The sequence below is a fragment of the Equus przewalskii genome, chromosome 3, assembly GCF_037783145.1.
Source record: "Equus przewalskii isolate Varuska chromosome 3, EquPr2, whole genome shotgun sequence".
Classification (NCBI taxonomy): domain Eukaryota; kingdom Metazoa; phylum Chordata; class Mammalia; order Perissodactyla; family Equidae; genus Equus; species Equus przewalskii.
The window spans coordinates 33,945,694-33,973,204 of record NC_091833.1 but is presented as its reverse complement, the minus strand read 5'-3'; the positions used below and the strand labels follow the sequence as shown (position 1 = coordinate 33,973,204).

Below are 27,511 nucleotides of genomic sequence, written 5' to 3'. Positions count from 1 at the left end.
GAACTTAAGGGAAAGCATCTGTCGGGGCTGAGTCGGGCTCCGCCGTTGGAGAGCATCTTCTCGTTGCCCTCCGAGGGCGGCGGAAGGCCACATTTGGAACTGATCAAGTCTGTACTCTTGTGTACATCAAGCTGACGAGGGCCTCTGCTTGTGAGTGTGAGTCAGAGAGCATTTGAGTTGAACTACGTAGGTCACATGGGGCAAATTAACTTAACCAAAAATAACCCCAAAAGCAGCATTTCTGGGAAATGCAAGTGAAGACAGCTTTCAATGTAAACAAAGGAGCAAAGTAAAGATAAAGACTTGGTTGGAAAAAGTGAACATTTGGAAAACTAAAAAGAAATGCTTTTGGGAAAAATACCAAGGAAAACAAATATTTCTTTCCCCTTAGTTATAATGTTAAAGAGTTTTCTTTCATGTATTTTGATAGGTTGACTCGTAGGTTTCCTCTTTCTCTTCGTAGCTGTGGCAAACGGACCTGTGCCCTTTAGCTTTTCCGGGTGACCCACAGAAGGAGCTCCCTGTTCTCTCTGGGTTTCCTCTTGGTTTCCTCCTTGTGGAAATTGACAAGATGATGGGTGCAGCCAAAAACCTGGACAGGGGGCCATCAGTGGTTCTCAGCCTGGCTGCATTTAGAATCACCTGGGGAGCTTAATACACAAAACAAAAGAAAACCACAGCCAGTGTCCCAGTGCCACTCTGGAAATCCTGATGTCGTTGGGTACGTGGGACATGGCATTGGCCTGTGTCCTTTCAGTGCCTCGGGACTTCCATGTGCTATCAATGTTGAGAAACACCATTGCAGTCCGACCCTCCGTATATGTTACGGTCTGTGTTCTTCTGGCCACAGCACTGAAGTCGTGCCTGTAGTGCTTTCTCCTCCAAACGCCACCCTGCCACCAAAGGCTAAGTTGGGAGGCTGGTTTTCTGTTTGTGACTTTGCGGTGTTTTATGGTGGGCAAGTGCTGTGTGTGTGTCTCTGCTTGGGGCAGGGGTGGGTTGTCACTAGCCAGCAAGGTTGGTACTTCTTTTGTTGTCCAGACAACTCAGCCTCTCTTTTTAGGACCAGGACATAGAATTACTTAGCAGGGTAGCTAAAAGAACATAGAGGTTCATATGAGTCAGGCCAAATAGGATGGAATCTGCTGTGATTTATGTTTATTATATAGTTCAAAATGTTAACCTCTTGACTTGTTTCACAAAGTAATATTTACTATTTGGGAAAGTCTTACTCTTTGAGTAATTACTTGTACCTGTGGTTCGATTCTCTGATTTAATGGGCAAGAAGTTCATTTCTGGAATACTCTGACCAGTGAATGATGAAAGAAATAATCCAATTTAATTAAATTACAAATACAAGTAATTAAAAGTTTTAACTGTCATGATAACATCTTGGTAATGCTATCAACAGAATTGACTTGTTGGAGGAGTACTGGATGGGTAGGGTTGACTTCCTCGAGTTACGTGAACTTCTGAGTTGACTAGACTTGTGGTGAGCTACTTTTCTTGGGCCGTGTGTCTTGTGTGGTGTAGGACTGGTCAGTCCCGTGCTGTGTGTTCACGGCGAGGCTTCTCTGCACAGAGCCTGAAGGCCTTTCTGCTCCCGTGGCTTTGACAGAGTTGGAGTAGAGCTTGTTGCGTGTGCGGCCTGTGGTTGTCCTACGTTCCCTGTCTGTAAATGATTGGGTGTCGCTGGCTCTGTAACACGGAAATACTGGTTCAGCCCTGCAGGCGTGGCAGCCCTCTCCATCCTCTTCTGAAGCGCTCTCTGCCTTAATGCCCCGGGCCAGACCTTTCTACAGTGGCTGCGGGATCTGTGCTCGCAGTGGATGCACAGGTTCCTTTATCAACTCCCACCTGCTCTCCAGGTCATGAGGTGAACTCCTGAAAAGGAAGGCCAGGGAGCCTAATGATACACGTGTCTCAGGTCAACTCTGGATCAGACTTGGGACCAAAACTCCTGCTCTCCTCTTTTCTCCAACTTTTCCCCTTTATTGTGTATACAGCATCGTGTTTCTCCACCTTTGAAAATACACACCTCTTTTGATAAACTTTAAAATCTTAACTTTTCTCTACTATCCTTTGAAATTTTGACATACATTAAATTGTGACTTTAAAGAAGTTAAAGCATTGATCATTCTTATTCTTCTAAATCCTACAAGTGATAAATATATTTTGGCTGTAAAATTTTCAAATACTGATCATTATTAAGGGGGAAAAAAAGAAAGTTATTGCCCCCTCCCCACCCTGCCCAAGGAAATCGCTTCTCTCAGAGGTCACTGCAGTGAATGAAGTTTGCTGCGTCCTTCTGGGCCCTATGTAGTTATTTACACACAAACACGTTGACTTGAAGCCAAAGAACCGTGCTTTGTGACTTGTTTTTTAAACTTTGTCTGTGTTGAAGAGCTTTCCTTGTCAGTACAGAGACCCCCCCCGCCCCTTCCTTTCATGACTGTATCGTGGTCGGTCTGTGATGTCCTGGCGTTTGTTGTCAGGCCTCTGTCAATAGCTGTTCAGATATTTCAGTTTTCACGTTTACAAATGCCACTGCAGTGAGTGTCGCTCCTCCGCCTTTTCTCTGTGTAAGTGTTTTGTATGATGGCTTCCTAGAAATGAAGTGTGATGGAATCTTAGAATATGCTTTTGTAAAATGTACCCCCAAATAGATCCAGTTATATTTTGTTCTTTGTTGTTTTTAGAGCTTTTTAAGATTTATAAATCTTACTCAAGATTTATAGAAGGGCAGCGTTTAAGTCCTGCTGTGTAATTAATTTTATAGGGAACTATATGATTTGAAGAAATAAAAAATAAGATTTTGCCTCAGATATAGGTATATAGTTCATGCCAACTTTGCTGACATAGTTTCTATCCAGTTGAGTGAACACTGACACAAGACATAAACGCCCCTGTTTGCTTAAAGTTATCTGGCCTATTTTTAAAGTAGATGGTGAAATTTCTGTCTTTTGCAGGAAGCACTTAGTATTACACTAGTAATACATGTTTTATATAAAAATTGGAAACGACAGTAAACATAAATGACTTTTAAATAACAATAAAAGTCATTCCATATGAACTAAATGGAAGAAAATAAGATGATTATGTTTTTGTCCCCTCAGGTCACTCCAAGAACCGAGACCCCTGTCAACAGTGTCAGTAATAGTTTGGAGAATGCACTGCATACATCAGCACATTCCACTGAGGAGTCGCTGCCCAAGAGGCCTGTAGGAAAACACTCCAAAGGTGAGTCTGTCCGTCCACAGGCCAAAGGGAAGAAGATGCTAGAGTGTGGAAGGGAGGTCTTCGCAGCGAGGCTTAGTGGCACACCTTCAGGCCTTTCATAAACACTCATCTCAGTGAGCTGTGTTCTTTTTATGAGTTCTGAAAGTAATGCATGAATGTATCTTGGCTGTAAAAATCAAATATCGGTGTTTATTAAGGGGGAAAAAAATGAAAGTAGTTACACCCTCCTCCCTGCCCCCCACCAAAATAAGTCCCATATTCTGGGCTAGCGCCCCCTGTAGAACTTTCTGTGAGAACGGAATGTTCTCCATCCGCACCTGGTCTCCAGCAGACCCATGTGCCTTTTGAGCGCTTGAAATGTGGCTCACGCGACTAAGGACCTGAAATTTTATTTTTATTTCATTTTAATTGCAATTGCGAGAGCTCAGTGTGGAGAGTGGCGGAGAGTGGCTGCCGTAGTGGCCAGTGCAGCTCTGGAGACTGCAGAGCACGCGTTTGAGACGAAGCCATGGGTCTGCTTGGTTCTTGTGTGTCCGATGTCATGCAGCCATGCTGGGCAGTCCAGAGTGCTGCTGACCAGGTAGTTGGTGAGCTGTGTGGAGGTGGGAGGCTTTCCCGGAGGAGAGGGAAGTGATGTGAAGGACTAGGCGAGGTTGACAGTGAACCCCAAGTCTCAGAGTGGTCACGGGGGCCGGGGTGACCCCGACTTGGACTGCTGGCTGTGAGGCCCTGGGACACTCCAGGCGGGCTGCTCCCTCACGCAGCTGGCCTTTTTCCTCTTTGTGTCTGTGTCTCTTCTGAAACTCAGCTGCACTAAGGTTGGGAGCCACGCCCTGCTTGTCTTATGTGTTTTCCCTCCTCTGTCTCCCTTGTGTCTCAGGCATAGTGCTTTGTACCTCACAGCTGCTTATTAAATACTTCATGTTTAAAATAAAGCCCCATTCTGACAAAATCGTACTGAGCCAGCCGTCCCTGACTTAGGCCATGAGCTGGAAATAGCCACGTCCTGACGGCTGCACCCATGTGTCTGTGTACCTGAGCAGGTTATGGTATTAGAGAGGGAGCCTCAGAGCAGCCGGGAGCACACGGCCAGCTTGTTGTATGTGCTCTGCTGGAGGGACTGTCATTGGGAAGATGCAGCAGGACCTCAACTCCCAGCATGGATAGTTGTCACTCAGTCATAGGGACTTTCTGGACCCTAGAACTGCTCTTGTCCTTTTTCCTCCTACATGTCATCCCGGAAAAAGTGCCTCTCAATGAATTGTTGCTTCCTTTGTCCCCAGACTGTCCGGCTTGGGACCTGTGCCCTACACCTCCTGGTCTGGAGGACTGCCTTTTCTTTACCATAGCACTTTTTCCTCAAGACACAATGACCAACACCCCTCATTCCTACTTTTCTAATATAATTGCAGAACATATGGCTCTTCTCTCTGTCATTCTGTCGTCTGTGTGCTTTGGTGCCCTGAGAGCCAGTGGGAGAGCTAGCTTCAGCATCAGCCATGGCAGACCTACCAGGCAGGCCCGTCTGTACTAGGACCACTGTTGTCTATTCCCAAACGCCATAATGCTGAACAACATCGTAAACCAGACGCCATTCATTATCCGCAGTGTTCTCCATTCAGCAGTCATAGGTGCTAACAGTTTCTTCCGTCCAGAAACTGGCAAGCAAGTTAACGTGGTTTATTAGTCACCCTTCCTGTGACATCCTGTTGGGCCTCGGTAATGGCTCTTCAGAAAGCCTCAAGTCACTGTAAGCTGTCTTTTCTGTGTGTCATGTGTCCTGGTTTTTCTCTGGAAGTCTTCAGTGATAACAGTTTAACTCATAAAGAGGTCAGACTTTTATGTATCTTTTGGACGAAAGCTCGGGGAGCCGCAGTAAGGATGTCTGAGCCCTGCCTGCTCTGGTCCGGCAGTGTTCCAAGCTCACGGCGTAGACTAACCCTCATCACCTTCATGAGAGCCCTGAAAGGCTCAGTTATACCTACTTAATTCCAGCAACGATCCCATGAAGAGACTGTTAGCCCATTTCACAGATGGGGAACTGAGTCATAGATAAGTGACATTCCCAGGGTGAGCTGGGATTCCAGCCCAGGGCTGGTGCTCTTCACCACTGTGCTGGACTGAAGAGAACAGAAGAGGGGTCAGGTGGGGTGCTGGCCATGCACACTAAGGGGCGCAGCGGCTCCTTTTCTTCTGCATTTGCTCTTGTGAGAGTTCCAAGTGTGGGAGTCGAGAGAGCCGTGCGGAAGCTCCCGGCATCGGCTTCAGCAACAGGGTATGGCCCGTGTGTTCCTCTTGGGGCCTTGAATCACGCAGGAATGTCATGATGCTCTGGGAGAGCTCAGTTTCCCCAGGCCTGGCCCCTCCTGCTTGTTAGCACTGAAACGCAGGGGATGGTTGCACTGTGTGGGATGAGGCTGCAGGCCTTTTCCTAAGACTCTCAACAAGAGAGGTTCTGTTTTTTTGTTTTTTTAATTTTTTTAAAGATTTTATTTTTTTCCTTTTTCTCCCCAAAGCCCCCCAGTACATAGTTGTATATTCTTCGTTGTGGGTCCTTCTAGTTGTGGCATGTGGGACGCTGCCTCAGCGTGGTTTGATGAGCAGTGCCATGTCCGCGCCCAGGATTCGAACCAACGAAACACTGGGCCGCCTGCAGCGGAGCGCGAGAACTTAACCACTTGGCCACGGAGCCAGCCCCAGAGAGAAGTTCTATAACTTGGTTCTCTGGACTCTGAGTGATTATTTTTTTAAATTACCCTTTTGTGAGACAGTGAAAGAGAGTTTCATTAAACTTAATTGAATTGCAGATCATTTACTAGCAGTTTTAAAACTTCTCAGTCTCAAGACCTCTTTGCATTCTTAAAAATTAAGAATTTCAAAGAACTGTGTTTATGTGGGTTGTATCTATAGATATTTACCATGTTATAAATCAAAACAGCGTTTTTTAACTTAAATAAATGCTTTTTGGTGTGTGCCACGGAGGTTTTGTGTTTGTCATGCAGCATTATTAAGATGAAAGATAAATTAAACATTGAACCCCCAAAATCTTGTACTCCTGGTATAACAAAACCCAAAGAATTAGAACATGAATTCTAATAAGACAAGAATTCTAATAAAACCTAAATTCTCAAATACCAGTGATACATTACCTTTCTTGGGTTGCACTGGGGATTCTAATTTGCATTTGGAATTGAGAAGCCTTGATAATTGTAATTTCTGTATTGGCTCTTTACTCAACATTTTATTATGAAGACTTTCAAAGATACAGTGAAGTTGAAAGAATTTCACGGTGATTATGCCACCTAGAGCCCACGTTGCATTCCACTTCACTCGCTTCTTCCCTTATCTGCCCGTCTCTCCACCCGTCAAGGCATTGCATTTTTTACTGGGTTTGGCTTTTCTACTGTACTTTCATGCATTGTTAGTGCTTGTTAGAAACTGGTTGCTTGCAGCCTTCCTCACCTAGGGATTCTCGTTTGAACCGCAGAACACAGATATTCAAGTGACCGTTTTCTCACTTCTCCTGAAGAAAGTGTGAGTAGAGACATAGGAGAGGAGCTGATTGATCCACGCTGGCTTCTTGAGCACCGTAGGGCTTAATTCTCCCTGTGGACCCCTGTTGAGGAAGGCTGCCTCGATTACAGTGTACATCGTTAACTTTTCAGGCTTTACTTCGAGTTGATATTGAACCTCTTCATGTAAAATATAAGAAACCTGCAACTACGTTGGTCAGTGGTGTGCTGAATCCAGCTCATGCTGGCCCATGAGAGCAGTTGTTAAAGTTCAGGAATGTCACACTGATAGCTCGAAATCAGCTGTGGTAGAAGTATTTACATCTTGGAAGTCAGTTAATGCTACAAATTAGGGGCTACCCCGGCAGCCAGTTGTTAAACATGTCCCAGGGCACCACTGGTGTAGTTCTCCCCCATGTGCCCTTTATGCTCTAGTTGCTGTACAACCACGTGGACATATGTACCCGCCCACAGCCCAGCACTAGGAAGAGGAGGCGGTTCTCTGTGACCCTTAGCCCCTGCGCCCTGGCTTCAGCACCCCTTCTCTCTGAAACTGCTTCCACTGAAGGGCACGAGTGACTCCTTGGGTGGCACATGGGCTCCTATTATCTTCGCTTGGCATTTGTGGTCACCCCACCCCAAGCTCTGTCCTCCCTTGGTTTGTGAACTGTGGACCGTCACACCCATAGCAGCATTGGTGTGGCGTGCTGCATTGGTGTCCTGGTAACACGCTTGCCTGGTTTCCTCTTGCCTTCCTGTCTGCCTCTGTTTCCTTTGAGAGTCCGTCTTCTGTCTGCCCGTCAGCGTTACTGCTCTCTAGGCTCTTTTCTGGTCCCCCGCCTGACATCCCGAGAAGTCTTCTCTGAGCCCGTGCCATAGGCATCCTGGATCTGGTGATGGCTCTCAGATTTGCAAGTGCAGCCGAGACCTTCCTCCTGGACCCCAGATCCCTGGGCAGCTGCTGGTTATTGAATATTTCCACTAGGCGGCCCACTGATACCTCAGTCAGTACTTTTCTTTGCCACCCCTAAAGTGGGTTTCCAATATTCATGATTGATACCAACATTCAGGCACTTAGTGCAAACCTGGAAGTCCATGACAGCTCCCTGTCCCATGAGAGGGTCTCAGCCCTCAGCCCTAGCAGGTCTCGCCCTGTCAGGCTGTCATGGTTTCTTCTTTTCACCACGGCCATCATCCTGGTTCATGCCTCCCTCTTCTCTGCCACCTCTGGGTTCTCCTGTCTGGTCTGTCCTCTAGGCAGGGACCGTCCAGCGTGGTGGATCACAGTACCCTACTTAGGATGCTGGTCAGCAGCACGAACGGCCTCAGCTGGTATCCAACAGCCCCGACCACTGCCAGGTGCCACCCTCATTGTGTGTCCACCTAGTTAATCCACTGTCCTGTCAAGTGGGAGCCGTTCTTTTTCTTGTTCAGGGATTAAATAACTGCCCAGGGTCACTGAGCTGGAACGGACACGTTTCATGCTGAGCCGTCTGCCTGCGGGGCCTATGGGTTTGCTGTGACCTGAGTAGGGGCTGAGTTTCTAGATGTGCCCGTGTGGGGTTTCTGGGCCGGCCTGTTCTGTGCCCTTGTGTGCTCTCTGCTCTGGGCTCCTGTCCCTCCTCTCTTCGAGTTCATTGCTCCAGCCGCGACAGAACTTCCTCACTCACCATGTGCTGTCATCTTCCCAGGCCTTGATCATCGTGTTCTTCTGCCCAGATAGGCCCTTCCCTTTGAAGTCTCGCTCAAACATGACTACTTTGAACTTTGTAGTTTTTATATCACTTCTGGCTAGTACTGTGCCTGGTACATACTAATGCTGAATAAAATCTTTGCCTTGGGGCTGGCCCTGTGGCCGAGTGGTTAAGTTCGCGCTCTCCGCTGCAGGCGGCCCAGTGTTTCGTTGGTTTGAATCCTGGGCGTGGACATGGCACTGCTCATCAAACCACGCTGAGGCAGCGTCCCACATGCCACAACTAGAAGGACCCACAACGAAGAATATACAACTATGTACCAGGGGGTTTTGGGGAGAAAAAGGAAAAAATAAAATCTTTTTTTTTTTTTTTTTTTTTAAAGATTTAATTTTTTCCGAAAAAATAAAATCTTTAAAAAAAAAAAAAAAACAATCTTTGCCTTAAGTACATAAATAAGTGAAATTCCTCAGGCCCCTAAATTCAAGTGCCATATCACTAACCATTCACATGGAATATGTATGTGTTCATTTCCTATTTTTACTACTTTAGAAACATCTTATATCAGCCTTATGTTTTCTAGATCGTGCACTATTGTTTCTGTTTTTGGAGAACTAACAAATCAAATTAATGCAAGGTAGCTAGATGATGAAAAATCAAAGAAAAGTAAATGATAGCGTTCTTAACTATCCTGTGGTCTATCCTAAAAAGATGTGGGAAGGAGGGTCAGTTTAATCAGGGTAGTGGGTGTTCACGTTTCAGTGACAGCTGAAGAAACCGTGCTGCTGACGGTTATCCCTGTTAGCACCGACAGCTGAGTGCAAGTGAGAAAGGAAGTTGATATTTTAAGAACATTATTATTTAGCTGAAACTTTTAAGAATACAGTTTTCAATTTTTAAATGAAACTCGATTTCAGTAATAAAATTTTAAGGCAGGAAGCATCTTAAATGTTATTCTGGTTCAGTTTCTTTATTTCAAATACAAAGACATGAGTTAAATGTCTAGAACTTAGAAGAAGGAGGTGTTTGTGTTAGAAAATAATCTTTTTTTCATCTTTTCTCCCAGTCATAAATAACATTCTCTTCACTGTAGTTTCCTTTTGGCATAATTTTGGCACTTTTTGAAGTGGTTTTTTGTTATTGAGCATATAAAATTAAACTATCTAACAAAGATACATCAAAATGAAGTAAAAGATGTATTTGGCAGAAAACTACCAACCACCTATTATTTCCCCAAAGATTTTAGGGTAGAAGGGGGAAATGTTTCAAAAGAATGACTCATTCTTGGAACTGAAATCAAGAGAATGTGCTCCTGGTCCTGGCTTGGCGCCCGCGGGCTGTGTGGCCTCTAAGTTGGTCCTGTCCTGAGCCATCTGTGACTGTGGGCCAGCCCCACCCGCAGAGCTGCCCGTCCTGCCCCCTGCCCCGGGCTGTGAGACCGCCTTCATACTGTTTCTCCTCGGCAGAGCTCCCTCCCTCTGTCTTCACTGACGTTAGTGTGTTGTTTCTTAAAATTAGGTATTGATCCAGTTATAAAAATGACAGTTTAATGCAGTTATACATTTTATTGAAGCCTGTGTGATCTAACTTGTAAGATTTGAGGAGAATTCCTAGTGTGCATCTTGAATGAGAAAAGAAAAGTTTAAACAAGCGAAAGTTAAAAGGAAAAAGCACATCACCCTTTTCTTTCTCATCTCGACATGAGAGAGCAGACTGGTCTGGCCTGTGTTCCTTTGTCCCAGCCCCGTCTGTCCTACACAGACGTGCCTACGCAGTCCCCTCAGACTGCAGGTTTCTCCCCAGGTCGCAGCTCCTTCCTTCCCAGGTGGCCTTGGAGAGCACTTTCCCGGGGTGGCTGGCTCGTGCTCAGGCCACATGGGAGCCAGGCCGTCAGGCTGAGAGCCTTTGCCGTTGATGCCAGCCCTTTCTTCGCAGTCACCTTTGCACTGCTCTCGCCCTTCGGGGGTTGGACTGTGTCTAGCCCCTCAGATTCACACATGCTCCCTTGTACCCTTCAGAAAGTAGTGGGCCTTCCTGGGTAACAGATGACAGTTTGCAGGACTGAGCAGGGAAGTGAGAGGGGGAGGGGGGGTCGCTTTGTCCTCCAGTAGACTTGGAGTGAATGGTGATTGGGTATCTGTATGTGTGTAGGGATACACTGTAAAATTACGAAACCACATTACGGAAGTTTGGGGGAGAGACTGCCCATAATTCCACCGCCAAACACAATCGCCCCTATCATTTTTGATAATTTACTTTTAGCCTGTTTTTCTTTTACATTTTAAACAACTGTAATCATGTTACACTTAGAATGTATAATTTTTCAGTTAATATCGTGGTTTTTTCTGTCCTTGTTTTTATAATCATGGTCTGTAACAGCTGTAAAATTGAGAGCATGCTTAAGCATCTTCTAAGCCTGATTAACATCTCATAGCCCTGGCCCCACATTGGTCCCTGTCGCTACCCACATCTGCTACAGACAGTCACTCCACTGGTGCCCTCGTGCCTGTGCCTACCTTCAGAGCCCCATGTGACCATGGGTGTTTGCGGGGCGGGTTGCGTGGAGAGAGCTCCACTGAGTGAAGCAGCGGAACTGCCACACTGCGTCCTTGGTGCCGAGCTGCCTGCAGATTGGTGACAGCACCGTCTCAGGAGCTGACACAAAGCACCATGCTGGTCCGTCTGACGAGTTTGAAGAGGTCCCACAACATGTCAGTTCAAAATGCCTCTTCTATTTGAAAACAGTCGAGTAACTTCATCTGCTTTTCACATTTTCCTGTCCAGATATGAGTCACTTCCCACTGTCAGTCCAGATTGGGTGTTTTTCTTTTTGCTTTTTTTCGTAAATCATAATATTATTCAGTCCTGGAACATTTAGGTCCACGTTAGTGTTCTGTGGCCAGGGAAAATGCAGAAGTAGAAGATCTGGATTAGAGTGACGTTATCGTGGGTAAGTTTTAAGAAATACTAGTTGGGAAAACATAGACACTGTTTATTTGCTGACAATCTGACTGAGGAAGTCAGACGGGAATAGTGAGTAGTTTCCGAGTGAAAATAGGGAGGTTTGCAGCCTCTAAATGTAGTGTTCTGCTTTGTTTTGCCAGGAAGGAAGCAAACATTTTTTTAGATTAATTCCTTCCTGTGAGGTGTTATTTTAAGCTTAAAATACCCTAAGCCGAGTGGGCTCTTGTATCTCCCAAGATGCCCCTTGACCCTGGTGCATCTTTACCAGATTCGAGGGGCTCATGAGAGGCTCCCTTAGCGGGTAAAGGGCCTTTCCCCGACACACCATAATCTCAGTGGGGGCGAAGACCCATCCTTCCTGTTCCCCCAAGATCCCCGGCCCAAGAACGTGGCCTGGTCCCCAGCAGGAACTTGATGAGACACGTTGGTGAATGAACGATTGTTGGTTTAGAGCAGGGCTCCTCAAATGTTTCTGCAAAGATCCAGAGAGGGAATCTCTCTGGCTTTGGGAGGCAAGCAGTGTCTGGCGCAGCTGCTCAGCTCTGCTGTTGTGGGTGGGAAGCAGCCATGATGATATGTAAACAAATGGCGTGGCCGTCTGCCAGTAAAACCATTTACACAGACAGGCAGAGGGCAGCCTGTAGGTTGGTAGCCCCTGGCTTAGAACAGTAGAACCCTTGGTGATGACTGAATGTTCTGTGTCTGTGCTGTATAGTGTGGTAGCCACTAGCCACATGTGGCCTTTGAGCACTTAGAATGAGGTTAGTGCAACTGAGGAATTAGCTTCTCAGTTTTGTTCAGTCGTAATTAATACAAATGTAAAGGGTCATATGTGGTTCGAGGCTACAGTATTGGGTGGCACAGTGTTAGTACCTTCCCCAGAGCATGCTGACGGAGCAGTTCATTGTTGTCTGGGGTGTGCATACACGTTAGGGGAAGAAAGAGCTCTGTGGCTAAAAAAATTATGAAATTGTTGCTAATAACATTGCAGGACTTCTCAGAGCCTTTAATATGCTCATGTGCATGGACAGTTTATAAGAAGGAGTTTCTCAGATTTTTCCTGTAAATTTTTTGACCATGAAACTTTTTGAGGATGGCCCTGGACATCTTGCAGTACTGGTGTTCTTTGGAGAAAACTTTGGAAAACATTGGTGTAGCAGACCGGGAGATTGGGTGTCTGTGAGAAGTGTAACATCATAGTTTTGATAAGTTATGTTGAGTGTTTTGTAAGACAGTTAGGTTTTAAAGATCTGTGGAAATCCCATAGTACACTGCCACATGACCTCTAGAAATAGTGAAAAATAATAGAGGGAGGTGTACATAATGTTCACATACTGAAGCCTTCCTCATTTGTTATGGTCTTTCCTAGTTACCTGTAAAAGATGGATCATTTGATTGTTCATGCCTGCAAAAATATATAAGCTTGAACAATCGGTTATATTAGTACTTGAGGAACATTTGTGTTTGAATCAGAAATAGGACATACATACCTTACTGTGGTTTGAGATTTGGGACACTACGTCATGTTTGATAAGTGGCTGTTGCTGTTGGTTGGTGGGTTTTTTGCTCAATTTCAGGCATACATCATTATATTTCAATTTCTGTGTAGATTACGTCATGTTCACCACCCAAAGACTAATTACCATCCATCACCACACACGTGTCCAGTCACCCCTTTCACCCTCTTCCTTCCTTTGAGAAGTGATGATTTTATCTTCAACAAATATTTGTGCTCAAATATTTGCATCTTACATACCTAATGTGTATCTTAGAACTTAAGTTTAAGCACTTAAAAACTTAATTGTATCATTTTATTTTTGAAGAGAAAAAAAGATGTGCCCATGTATGTGCAAAGGGAGGTATGCAGAGAGAGGGCTGGAGAGCTCTCTGGTGACAGGTGTCCGTTATGTCTTTGTCCGTCTGTGCGGCTGCCGTCTCTGACGGTCCTAGTCGTGGTCTTTCGAGGCAGCGTTAGGAATTTCATAGTTTGTTCTGTGACTGCCGCCCGGGTCACCCCCAGCCTGGCCCTGTCACAGAAAGACAAAACCGCGCCTGTTGAGAAGGAGATCCAGATGCGAGACTGGGCCCGGGTGTCCGACAGTCCCAGTGCAGGCGCTGGGTGTAGCTGTGCGGAAGCCGGAGCACAGCATAGCCAGTGTGTTGTCATTGTCTCCACTCTTAGGCATTCGGATACACTTGTGTTCTCTTTTCCAGCACTGTTCTCTTTTCTGTGATTTCTTTTTACTCTGTGCCCATTTTTCTGTTTTACTTTTAACTTCACCTCCGTTCTGGAGCTTCGTGGCTTCTTGCCTTCCCCTTCAGTTCCCATTCCGGGCAAGCACACCGCAGAGGAGACCGAGCGGCGCTGGGCACTGAAGGCCTTGTTTTGAAAATTGCTGAAACGTCAGATGCTGACTAATCATGTGTACCTCAAGGTTTTATTTCATTTTTGTAATTTTTTTTTTTTACTTTACAGTGAGTGTTGAAAAGATAGACCTGAAGGGATTATCACACAAAAAAAATGAAAGAAATGTTGAATGTTCCTTTGAGGTAAGATGCTAAAGTTTTTTTCCCCTTTTCTCCCCTGAGGGATAGGAAGGAAACATTTACCATGAATAGATACTTTTATTTCTCTGAATAAAATGTGGGCATTTTTGCAAAGCCCTGTGCCAGTGCTCTGAGAGCTGGAAAGCTGGGACCAGGCCTCGGGGGTGGGCCGTCTCCAGCTCGGGGCCAGCTGGGCTTCCTCCTGTGGGACTGCTCACCCCTCACCTCAGCAGCCTCCAGGACGGGGAGGGTCCTGGGCTCTGGGACAGCCTGCGGTTAACAGTCCAGTTCCAGCCCTGTCAACCGTGTGACCAAGGACAATGCGGAACTTCTCAGTGCCCCAAACCTTCATCCAGTAAAGGAGGATGGGTTAAATAGAATTAAATGAGATAGCCGATCCACAGGACGCAGCGTAGGATCTGGGTGTAATGGGTGCCTGCAGACACGAGCTTTCCTCTGTACCCGCTAGATGACAAAAGCGCCTTGGTCTGTATGGTGAACGTCCCCTAGGTTGACATGCTCAGCCGCTCCTAGTTGGTCACCAAAGTTGGCTAAAGTAGAGAATCGTGAAAATTGAGATATACCTACTGTAACAGTGGCTTAAACAACAATTTCAGAGTATACAGGGATGGGGCTGGTATGGCATCTGTGCTCCATAAAATACTTAGAAGTCCAGGCTCTCTCCAGTTGACTGCTTTGACATCCCTAGGAGGTGGTCATGGTCCAAAATGGTAGCTAGGGCTCCAGTCCTCACATTTTATTCCACCCAGCAAGACACAGGATGAAGAGGAGGGGAAAAGGTTACTTTTATCTTTCTTTTAAGGAACATTCCTGAAAGCAGCCACTAAACATTTCCGCTTATGTTTTATTGACCAGAACTTAGTTTCCTGGTTCCACTTAGCTGCAAAAGAGGCTGGGAATGTGTTTTGGCTGGCTGTGTCCCCAAGGTTCTGTTACTTGCCTGTCATGTTGTGTGAGATTCTCCCTTGACCACATGCATTGTTGAATACTGATTGATAAGGAAAGTTCTCAGGAATAAAAGCTTCTGGTTATTATCTAGTGTGTATAGTATGTGCAGGTTTATTAACTTTTCAAAGCATGTAGCTGCATCAGAATACTTTGACTACCAAAAGGATAACATCTTCCTTTGATACGGGAGGTGCTGCGTCGTGAGAATCAACTATTACGCTATGGATGGGTTTTTTCAAGATGTATGAGAAAGACTTACATTAGGTTTTGGAGGTTGTTAAGCTTGTGACCAGCACCCAAGTCTCAGCAGCCAGAGGATCTGGGAATCCCACCATCTTCAAGGCCTAGTAGGGGTTGGAGAGCCCAGCAAGTCCCTGGAACGGCAGGCCTGTTGTGTCCTCTCCACCACTCTGCCCGCACGTGCGTGCCCAGCTGTCAGGTCTGCCCTGAGGGGCAGATGGTGGTCGTTTTCCGCCTCCATGGGGACTGCCTGTTGGGAAACAGCTGAGCGTCGAGCCATTCTAGGGTGGTTGGCCCCTCTCACAGCCTGTCTGATCACACTGGGCTTTGATTCAGCCCCGGTCTTAAGTCCCGTTCCTTGTGGCGAGGGAATCGGGCTTGTGTTGCGTGAGATGTGGCAACTGTATGCAACATGGCTGTCTGCAGCTTCTCTCTAAAGAAATGAGCTTTGGCAGAACAGACACCTGGCCTCTCACGGCCTCTCCCTGGAGGAGGGAGTTGTGATCAGGACGGGAGAGGCAGCAGGCTGACGGGGACAGGGACATGGTGCCCTGAGTCCTCCGAAAGCAAGCTGGACAACTCCAGCAGCAGCCTGGAGCTGTCGGCCTGCAGGCTGGCCACATCTCTGAGGTCGCTGCACTCCACTAGGGGCTGCAGCTTGAGGTCGGCACTGACAGCTGTCCCCGCGGGTTAGGGGTTGAGTTTGAGATGTTGCTGCCCCACATGGTTAAGCTGAAGTGTGCTAGTACTTAGAGAAGAAGCTTCAGCTATCTGAAAAGCTTACTTTTCCTGCTATGAGAACTGATGTAAGTATTTTATTTAGGAAAGTGATAATCCTTCACTACCCAGCAGTCCAACTAGTTTTTCTTTTGGGTTACCGACTTGATAGGCCCTAAGAGTTTACACCCAAAGTACATTGGATGCTAAGTCAAGGCGCAAAGGAATGATACAATCAGCAATTTTAAACGTCAGTCTTATTATTTACAACACACACTGTTGATTTGTGTGGCGTAAACCGTGTGCTTGTTGTGGGCTGGCGAGCCATCCTCTTCTCCGTCTGTGTAAGTGTGTGCTTGTTGTGGGCTGGCGAGCTGTCCTCTTCTCCGTCTGTGTAAGTGTGTGCTTGTTGTGGGCTGGCGAGCTGTCCTCTTCTCCGTCTGTGTAAGTGTGTGCTTGGAGGATACTGATCTGTGTTACTCATGTGCTCAGAATCGAGACTGCTATCACGGAAGACAAGTGACACCACCTTCTGGTTACGTAGCTTCCGGCGTTTCATCTCACTCACTCTGGCTCGCTGTCTCACATACTCCAGTTCTGTAAAGAGGGAGAGCTGACGGGCAGCATGAGGAGAGGATGACTTCACATCTAAAGGTCTTTAAACTTAGGAACTTTTCATCATCTTAAATGGCTCCCTCCTCAAAAATAAGTCCCAGTAGGATTTTTCTCTTTTAAAAATCAACAGGTTGATTCTAAAATGTATACAGAAAGACCTATAGAGTAGTCAAACAATTTTGAAAAGAAGAAAAAAGTTGGAAGACTCACACTACCTCGTAACAAGACTTACTATGAAACGACAGGAACACAGACTCTGGCATTGCTGAAAGGGTAGAGGCACCCGTCAGTGGCATGGAACAGAATCCAGAATTAGACTCACATGTCAACGGTCAGTTGATTTTTGACAAAGGTACAAAAGCAGTTCAATGAAGAACGGATGGTCTTTTCAACAAATGGTTCTGGAACAGACGTCTATATGCAGAAAAATGAATCTTGACCAAACCTCACCTCTTCTATAGAAATTAACTTAAAAGTTGATCATAGACATAAATGTAAAATGTAAAACTATAAAACTTCTAGGAGAAAGCATAGGAGGAAACTTTGTGACTTAAACTAGGCAAAAATTTCTTAGATACAATACTGAAAACATTTATTAAAGACAAAATAAATTACACTTCATCAGAATTTCAATCTTGCTCTTCAAAAGGCACTGTTAAGAAAATGATCAAACAGGGAGAGAGTGATGTCAGCATCATGGTGGAGTGAGTTGTTCCCTCAGTCTCTCCCCTTTAAATTACAACAAAATGGACATTCATTAACCAGCAGAGGACTCCCTTCCCAGCACGACAGGACTGCCGAGAGATCCAAGCAACTATACATCTGAAGGCAGGTGGACTGGATCCCTGGGAGACAGTGGATCTAAGTAAGTGCACCCTCTCCCCTACCCCTACCCCTGGCAGCAAGCCAGTTTACAGATCCTCACACAGCAGCCGTGTGCGACTGTAAGAGGAGGCAGGGACAGCCTGGTCTGCCTGAATACATTCAAAGTTGCAGCTTGGCCCCCGGGAGCGCCCAACGTGCTGTGGCAGCCCTGCCCATGGGAACACTCTACACCAAGTGGTGGCTCAGCCACCAAGTGAGTGCCCGTATCCCCTACTACAGCTTGGTTGAGAAGATAACCTGCCTGCTCAGAAGGAGCCCCTGCCTGTAGAGCACAGCAGCCCACGGGACCCACCAGTGGCAGCTCATCCCCTGCTTAGGTGCCCCTCCTTCTTAGCATACAGCAGCTCAGCCTGTCCCCTGCCAAGCACAGGGGTCCTGCCTGTGGTGCGCAACCGGCCTTCCCAGCACAGCGGCCATTCTGAGGTGAGTGCAACCAGCACAGTGGTTGCAGCCAGCCCAGGTGAATGCAGAGTAGCCCACCCACCCAGCTTCCAGCAGGCGGGCTGGATCAGAACACACAGCTCCTGCTCCCCCCCAGCGGTGGCAGGTGGGGTCTGATACTACCACAGACGTGCTGCAGAAGATCGCTGCATCCAACGCCATGAAGAACTGCGTTAACACTTCAGAGCAGAAGGAAAGTGACAAGTCTCCAGAAACCAGTCCTGAAGCCACAGAAATTTACAATCTAAGGGACAGAGATTCAAAGTAGTGTCAGAAACTCGAGTTACAAGAAAACTCAAAAAGACAGTTTGATGAGGTCAGGAATAAAATTAATGAGCAGAAGGAACAGTTCACCAAAGAGATTGAAACTCTTAAAAAAAAGCAAACAAATTCTGGATATGAAGAACACAATTAATGAGATAAAAAATAATCTAGAATCCATGAAAAATAGAGCTGACATCTTCAAGGACAGAATTAGTGATTTAGAGGATAGAAATATATGAAATGCTTCAGGTGGAGGAGGAGAGAGAACTAAGATGTTTTTAAAAATGAAGAAATTCTTCAATAAATATCCAACTTAGGAAAAGCAACATAAGGAGTATAGGTATTCCAGAGGGAGAAGAAAGGGAGAAAGGAGCAGAGAGCTGGTTCAAACAAATAATAGCTGAGACCTTCCCAAACCTGGGGAAGGAACTGGACTGACAAGTACATGAGCCAGTAGAACCCCTAATTACATCAATGCAAAAAGACCTTCTCCAAGGCGTATACCATTAAAACTGCCAAAAGTCAATGACAGATATTAAAGGCAGCAAGGCAGAAGATAATAACCTACAGGGGAACCCCCATCAGGCTTGCAGCAGATTTCTCAGCAGAAACCTTGCAGGCTAGGAGAAGGTGGAATGATATATTCAAAATACTGAAAGACAGAAACTTTCAGCCAAGAGTACTCTATCCAGTGAAACTATCCTTCAGATATGATGGAGAAATAAACGCTTTCCCAGATAAACAAAAGCTGAGGGAGTTCATTGCCACTAGAACTGCCTGACAAGAGATGATGAAGGAAGCCCTTCTACCTGTAGCAAAAAAGCAAAGCTTTACAAAACCTTGAGCAGGGAGAATAAATAGACAGGCAGAATCAGAAAATTTCAGCTCTATGTCAGAATAATTCAGTAAACAATTATAAAAGACAAAGGGAAGGAATACATCAAAAATAACTATAAACACTTCAGTTTAGTCACAAACTCACAACACAGAAAATAACAGTTTGTCACAACAATAAATCAGAAGGGGAAGAGGAAAGGGATGGAACCTGCTTAGGCCAATGGAGATAAGATGCTGTCAGAAAATGGACTATCTCATTTATGAGATCTTTTATACAAACCTCATGGTAACCACTAAACAAGTCAGAGCAGAGCCACAATTCATAAATAAAGAAAAAACTGAGAAAACCATCACAGAAAACTATCAAACTGAAATGGCAGTCAGAAATACAAGGGAAAAGAAACAATGGAGGGCCAGCCTGGTGGCACAGCAGTTAAGTTTGCATGTTCCACTCCGGTGGCCTGGGGTTCACTCCTTTGGATCCTGGGTGTGGACCTACACACCGCTTGCCAAGCCATGCTGTGGCAGGCATCCCACATACAAAGTAGAGGAAGATGGGCATGGATGTTAGCTCAGGCCCAGTCTTCCTCAGCAAAAAAGAGGATTGGCAGCAGATGTTAGCTCAGGGCTAATCTTCCTCATTTAGATTAAAAAAAAAAAAAAAAAAAGAAACATTGGAAATATAGAACAACCAGAAAACAAGAGATAAAATGGCATGACTAAGCCCTCATATATCAATCATCACTCTGAATGTAACAATGGATTGAATTCTCCAATCAAAAGACACAGAGTGGCTGGATGGATTAAAAAACAAGACCCAACAAGATGCTGCTTCCAGGAAACACATCCCAGTTCTAAAGACAAACAGGATCAGGGTGAAGGGATGGAAGACGATACTCCAAGCAAAAGGCAAACAAAGAAAGCAGGTGTTGCCATACTTAGACAAGCAGACGTCAAGATAAAAAAGACAGTGAGAGACAAAGGGCAGTATATAATGATAAAAAGGACATTCCACCAAGAGGATGTAACACTTATGACTGTATAGGCACCTAACATAGGAGCACCAAAGGATATAAAGCAACTATTAACAGACCTAAAGGGAGAAATTAACAGCAACGCACTAACAGTAGGGGACCTCAACACCCCACTTACATTAATGGACAGTTCATCCAGACAGAAAGTCAACAAGTAAACAGTGTCCCTAAATGAACTATTAGACCAGATGGACTTAATATGTATATATAGAACACTTCATCCAAAAACGGCAGAATACGCTTTCTTTTCAAGTGCACATGGAGCATTCTCAAAGATAGACCATACGTTGGGAAACAAAGCAAGCCTCGATAAATTTAAGAAGATTAAAATCATATCAAGCATCTTGTCTGAGCACAGTGCTATGAAATTAGAAACTGACTACAAGAAAAAGGCTAGGAAAGTCACAAATATGTGTGGGCAACATGCTACTGAACAACCATTGGATCAATGAATAAATCAAAGGAGAAATTAAAAAATGCCTGGAGACAAATGAAAATGAAAACACATCATACCAACTGGCATGCAGCAAAAGCAATAGTAAGGGAGAAGTTTATAGCAATACAGGCCCATCTCAACCAAGAAGAAAAATCTCAAATAAGTAAGCTTAAACTACACCTAAGAGAGCTAGAGAAAGAACACATGAAGCTCAAAGTCGGCAGGAGGAGGTAAATGAAAATCAGAGCAGAAATAAATGAAATAGAGACTGAAAAAACAACAGAAGGAATCAATGAAACTAAGAGCTTGTTCTTTGAGAAGAAAAATAAAATTGACAGACTCTTATCCAGACTCACCAAGAAAAAAAGAAAGAAGGCTCAAATAAATGAAATTAGAAATGAAACAGGAGAAATTACAACGTATACCGCAGAAATAGAAGAATTATAAGAGAATACTATGAAAAACTATATGCCAACAAATTGGACAACCTAGAAGAAATAGATAAATTCTTAGACTCATACAGCCTCCCAAAACTGAATCAAGAAGAAATAGAGAATCTGAATAGACCAATCAGAAGTAAAGAGATTGAAATAGTCCTCAAAAACCTCCCAAAAAATAAAAGTCCAGGACCAGACAGCTTCTCTGGAGAATTCTACCAAACATTCAAAGATTTAATACTGATCATTCTCAAACTATTCTAAAAAATTGAAGAAAATGGAGCACTTCCTAACTCATTCTATGAGGCCAACATCACCCAGATCCAAAGCCAGACAAGGACAACACAAAGAAGGAAAATTACAGGCCAATATCGCTGATGAACATAGATGCAAAAATCCTCAACAAAATATTGGCAAATTGAATACAGCAATACATTAAAAGGATCACACACTATGATCAAGTGGCATTTATACCAGGGACATAGTGATGGTTCAACATCCGCAAATTGATCAGTGTGATACACCACATTAACAAAATGAAGAATAAAAACCACATGATCATCTCAGTAGACACAGAGGAAGCATCTGACAAGATCCAGCATCCTCTTATGATAAAAACTCTGAATAAAATGAGTATAGAAGGAAAGTAACCTCAACATAATAAAGGCCATATATGACAAACCCACACCAACATCATACTCAACAGTGAAAAACTGAAAGCCATCCCTCTGTGAACAGGAACAAGACAAGGGTGCCCACTCGCACCACTTCTATTCAGCATGGTACTGGAGGTTTGGGCCAGAGCAATTAGGCAAGAAAAAGAAATAAAAAGTATTCAGATTAGAAAGGAAGAGATCAAACTGTCACTGTTTGTGGACAACATTATTCTTTATATAGAAAATCATAAAGAATCCACCAGAAAGCTATTAGAAATAATCAACAACTACAGCAGAGTTGCAAAATCAACTTAGAAAAAACAGTCGTATTTCTATACACTAATAACGAGCTAGCAGAAGAGAAGTTAAGGAAATGATCCCATTTACAATCACAACAAAAAGAATAAAATATCTAGGAATAAATTTAACCAAGGAGGTGAAAGACCTATGCACTGAAAACCGTAAGACATTATTGAAAGAAATTGAAGAAGATGTAAAGAACCAGGAAGATATTCCATGTGTATGTCTTGGAAGAATAAACATAGTTAAAATGTCCCTACTACCTAAAGCAATCTACAGATTCAATGCAATCTCAATCAGAATCCCAATGACATTCTTCGCAGAAATAGAACAAAACCCCAAAATTTACATGGAACAACAAAAGTCCCCAAATAGCTAAAGCAATCCTGAGAAGAAAGAACGAAGCTGGAGGCATCAGAATTCTTAACCTCAGGGGCCGGCCCTGTGGCTGAGTGGTTAAGTTTGCGTGCTCCACTTTGGCAGCCCAGAGTTTTGCCAGTTTGGATCCTGGGTGTGGACCTATTCATCAGGTGATGAACAGGGTGATGACCTGTTCATCAGGCCGTGCTGAGGTGGCTTCCCACATAGCACAGCTAGAAAGACCTGCAAGCAGAATATACAACTATGTACCGCGGGGCTTTGGGGAGAAGAAGAGAAAAAAAAAGATTGGCAACAGATGTTAGCTCAGGTGCCAATTAAAAAAAAAGAATTCCTAACTTCAAGCTGTGTTACAAAGCTATAGTAATCAAAACAGCATGGTACTGGCACAAAAACACACACACAGATCAATGGAACAGAACTGAGAGCTCTGAAATAAAACCACACAACTGTGGACAGCTAATCTTCAATAAGGAGCCAAGAAAACACAATGGAGAAAGGAAAGTCTCTTCAATAAATGTTGTTGGGAAAATTGGACAGCCATATGCAAAAGAATGAAATTAAACCATTATCTTACACCATACAAAAAAATTAGCTCAAAATGGATCAAAGACTTGAAAGTAAGACATGAAACCATAAAACTCCTAGAAGAAAATATGGGCAGTACACTCTTTGACATCAGTCTTAGAAGGATCTTTTCAAATACCACATCTACTTAGGCAAGGGAAACAAAAAAAAAATAAACAAACAGGACTTCATCAGACTAAGGAGCTCCTGCAAGGCAAAGGAGACCAGGAACAAAATAAACAGACAACCCACCAACTGGGAAAAAGTATTTTCAAATCATATACCCAACAAGGGGTTAATCTCCAAAATATATAAAGAATTCATACAACTCAACAACAGAAAACAAACAGCCTGATGAGAAAAGGGGCAGAGGAGGGCCAGCCTGGTGGCACAGTGGTTAGCTTCTCGAGCTCGGCTCCGGCAGCACATGGTCTGCAGGTCCAGACCCTGCTGCAGACCTCCTCACCGCTCACCAGGCCATGCTGTGGCAGCGCCCCACCTACACAATACAGATGTTAGCTCAGGGACGATCTTCCTCACACACAGAAAAGAAAAAGAAAAACAAATGGGCAGAGGGTACGAACAGGCATTTGATATACAGATGTCCATGAGAAGATGTTCAACATCACTAATTATTAGGGAATTGGAAATCAAAACTACAATGAGATATCACCTCACACCCATCACAGTGGCTATAATTAACAAGAGAAGAAATAACACGTATGTTGGACAGGATGTAGAGAAAAGGGAACCCTCATCCACTGCTGGTGGGAATGCAAACTGGTGCAGCCACTGTGGAAAACAGTATGAGATTTCTCAAAAAGTTAAAAATAGAAATACATATGACCCTTATGCAAAGAACATGAAATCAACAATTCAAAGAAACTTATGCACCCCTATGTTCACTGCAGCATTATTCACAATAGCCAAGACTTGGAAGCAACCCAAGTGCCCATGCACTGGTGAATGGATAAAGAAGATGTGGTGTATATATGTATACACACACAATGGAATACTACTCAGCTATAGAAAAGACAAAATCGTCCTATTTACAACAACGTGGATGGACCTTGAAGGTATTATATTAAGTGAAATAAGCCAGACAGAGAAAGACAAAGAATATATGACTTCACTCATATGTGGAAGATAAACAAGCACATGGATAACAAAAACAGATTAGTAGCTACCAGAGGGGAAGGGGGTTGAGGGGTTCGGCGAAAGGGGTAAAGGAGCACATATGTGTGGTGACAGATAAAAACTAGACTGTTGGTGGTGAGCGCCATGCAGTCTATACAGAAACTGAAATATAAAAAGGTACACCTGAAATTTCACAGTTATAACCCCATACGACCTCAATAAAACTAAAAAAAAAAAATGGTAAGACAGGGCACATACTAGGAGGAAATATTTGTAAATTACATATTTGATAAAGGATTTGTATTCAGAATATATAAAGAACTCTCAGAACTCAATAATAAGAAAATACCCCAATAAAAAATGAGCCAAAGATTTGAACAGACGCTTCACCAGGGAAGAGTATGGTGGCGAAAGCGCGTGTGAACAGATGGTCAGCATCGTTAATCAGCAGGAACATACCAGTTAAGATCACACTGACATAATACTGCATGCCTCTTCGAACGGCTGAAAGTAAAGACTGGCCATGCCAGCTGTTGGCAGGGATGTGGCCGAACTGGGCCTCTCCTGCGCTGCTGCGTGGGGCTGGGGCTGTAAAATGGTACAGCTGCCTTGGAAAGCAGGTTGGCGGTTTTTTTAAAAAATTAAACATGTCTCTAAAATACACCCCATCAGTTCTGCTCCTAGGTATTTACCCCAAGGAGACGAAAGCACACTCTCCTACAGAGATCTGTGCGTGAACGTCCCTCCCAGCCGTGTTTGTAACAGCCCGGGTCTCCGTCCGCGGGAGAGTGGTGTCACATTCGTGCAGTGCACACACTCAGAGGACTCAGCAGTGTAGAGGAAACACACATAACCATGCTGTGTGAGAAACCAGCGCCCTCCCCCGGCCAAAAAAGAGTGTCCTGTATGAGTCCACTTCCGTGAAATTGTAGAAAATGCACACTCATCTGCGGTGACAGAAAGCAGATCAATGGCTCCCTGGGGAGGGGGCCAGGAGGAGACTTTTGGGGGTGATGGATGTGTTGATTATATTGATTGGCGTGGTGGTTTCGTGGGTGTGTACATGTGGCAAAACTTACCAAATTGACCCTTTAAATATGTGCAGCTCATTGTCAGTTGAAACTCAATAAAACTTCTTTTTTTAATTACCTGAGGATTAAACCTTTCCTGCTGTCCACAGGCTCCTAACTGATGCAGGTTAAATCAGTTGTCCTTTAGTAAGTTGTCCTTTGTACCTGGCGTAAGTAGCCGTTACACTATGAGCGGAACAGTGAAGCCTTTCTTAGGAGCCTCCGCCGCACCTGGCTAAGGGGCGACGTCTGCCGGCACAGGACCAGGAGACTTCAAGGAGCCTTTTCTTTCTGAAAGCCTTCACTTCTTCAGGGAGAAAGCATGACTCCGCCCCACCAGCTTTCTCAGCCTTGTGCATCTCTAGTTTGAATTTTTTATGTATCATTGTTTTCCAGGATACAAATGAAAGGTTACTCTTTTATAGGAAGACGTAAGTAACCGGAGTAAGGTGACGTCAGAGTATACAAGTGTCCTGCGAATAGGAGTTGAGTCTGCTGTTCTTTTCTGTGGAGTTGGTTTTGTTTTTGCTGAAGTTGTGATTGCTAGTTATTAGTTATTAAGGAGATCAAATCAGTATACAGGAAGTGAATGACAGAATCTTTTTTTTTTAGGAAGATTAGCCCTGAGCTAACTAAGGGCAATCCTCCTCTTTTGGCTGAGGAAGACTGGCCCTGAGCCAACATCCATGCCCATCTTCCTCTACTTTATATGTGGGACGCCTACCACAGCACGGTGTGCCAAGCGGTGCCATGTCCACACCCAGGATCCGAACCGGCGAACCCCGGGCCGCCGAGAAGCAGAATGTGTGAACTTAACTGCTGCCCCGCTGGGCTGGCCCCAGAATCTTTTTAAGTATAAAAGTAGTGTGTAACTTTGTACATGTGAGGTGTCCAGACTTCACCAGCTTTTCCAGATTTGCTGTTGAGAAACTGGAATAACAAAGTATTACTTGCTAATTAAAGTTATTAATAACTTACTTATTGTACATCAAGGACATGAAGGACAGGGAGGACAAAAACATCAAAAGGTAACCCAAGCCCTTGAAACACCTGTTAGACTGTAGAGTTTTATTGACTTAAAAATAATTTTAGAATAATACTAATAAAAAAGCCTTCTTGGGGCCTGCCTGATGGCACAGTGGCTAAGTTCGCACACTCTGCTTCAGCCGCCCAGGGTTCACAGGTTCGGATCCCAGGCACAGACCTAGCACCACTTGTGAAGGCACGCTGTGGTGGAGAGGAAGATTAGCACAGATGTTAGCTCAGGGCCAATCTTCCTCACACGTGAAAAAGCATTCTTTTTAAGTCACTCTGCCTTAAGAACCCAGACATTCCATTTATTTTAATGATACATCTTTTCTTTAAAAGTTTATTTTTTCATCTCCAAACAGTCTTAACTGCTTGATATTTTATCGCTATTAGCAAAGGATGAGTCTTTTCTGCTATTTTGATTTGGTTTTGTTTTCATCAGCTCTCTGTGTGCAGCGCTGGAAGGGATAATGTATAATTCTGCACGCTGGCCAAGAGGAGCAGGGCACCCATCCTTCCATGTGCCCCTTGGGGGCTGTGTGCCCATGAGCATGGCCTGTGGGGCTGCGGCCCTGGGGCCGCATGGAATATGCTCACTGCTTCTCCTTCCCAGGGTTTCGTTCTCCCTGGAGTTGATCATCTCTTTTTGTTTGTTTGCTTTTTGCTTCGGGACAAGTACTTAGAGAACGCCTTCCCCCTCAAGTTTTCCCTGGGTGTCTAACACTCCCCTCGTTGAGTTCAGATCCGTCCGGCGTCCCATCCCTTTCATCTTTGGAGCTGTGGCTCTCCTCCAACCTGGACTTGGTGGTCTTCAGCCCAGTACCCAGGTCTCACCGTGGGGTCCCCTTTCATCCTCACCTGGGGGTTTCCTCCTCCCTCCTGGCTGTGATCCCCTGTTCTCAAGTGGTGTCATCTTTTGTCTTGGTTTAGTCCTGGTTTTTAGTGATTGCTCTAGTAGCTTCTTAGAAAGGGTACTTGGGAAGGACAATTTTTGAGCCTTTCCATGTCTTGAACTGTCTTTAGCTGTCTCCCCTGACGTGTGACTGAGCCTCCAACCCTAGATTAGGCGTCGTTGTTCCTTAGGGATTTGAAAGCACTGCTGTGCACCGTCTTGCAGTGTTGCTTTTGAGAGGCATGGATCTGTTTTGATTCTGATCCTGTGCTGTTACCGGTTTTATGATCTGTAGAAGTTTGTAGGATATTCTCTTAGTGCCCCAAATGTTTGCACATTCTCAGAGACATACTTGCGTGTGGGCCTGTTTTCAGCCATCGTGCTGAGACGCAGTTTACCCTTTGAGTCTGAAGAGAAGACTCAGATCCATTAATTTGGGGACCTTTCCTTGAATCATCCTTTTGATTTTCTCTGCTCTGTTTTTCTCTGTTTTCTTGTTTTGGAACTCTGCTGTCTGCATGTTGGACCTCAAGACTGGTCCTTTGTTTTATTTTCTTCGTCTGTATTCTTTCCCTTTGGTTTTTTTGATCTACTTTATGGAAGATTACCTCATCTTCCATCTCTTCAGTTGGGTTTTTCCCTTCTGCTGTCCT

The 27,511-nt window shown here is 44.6% G+C and overlaps 1 protein-coding gene across 2 annotated transcripts in view; it reads left to right on the top strand.

Annotated features, from left to right (window-relative positions):
* Positions 1-27,511, top strand: part of ZCCHC14 (zinc finger CCHC-type containing 14) — a 66,239-nt gene that overhangs the window by 20,933 nt on the left and 17,795 nt on the right. For both annotated transcript variants that reach the window (XM_070612458.1, XM_070612456.1), the window contains exons 2-3: positions 3,117-3,240; positions 13,884-13,957. In XM_070612458.1, the coding sequence (XP_070468559.1) occupies positions 3,117-3,240; positions 13,884-13,957 (198 nt within the window). The remainder of the gene's footprint in view (positions 1-3,116; positions 3,241-13,883; positions 13,958-27,511) is intronic.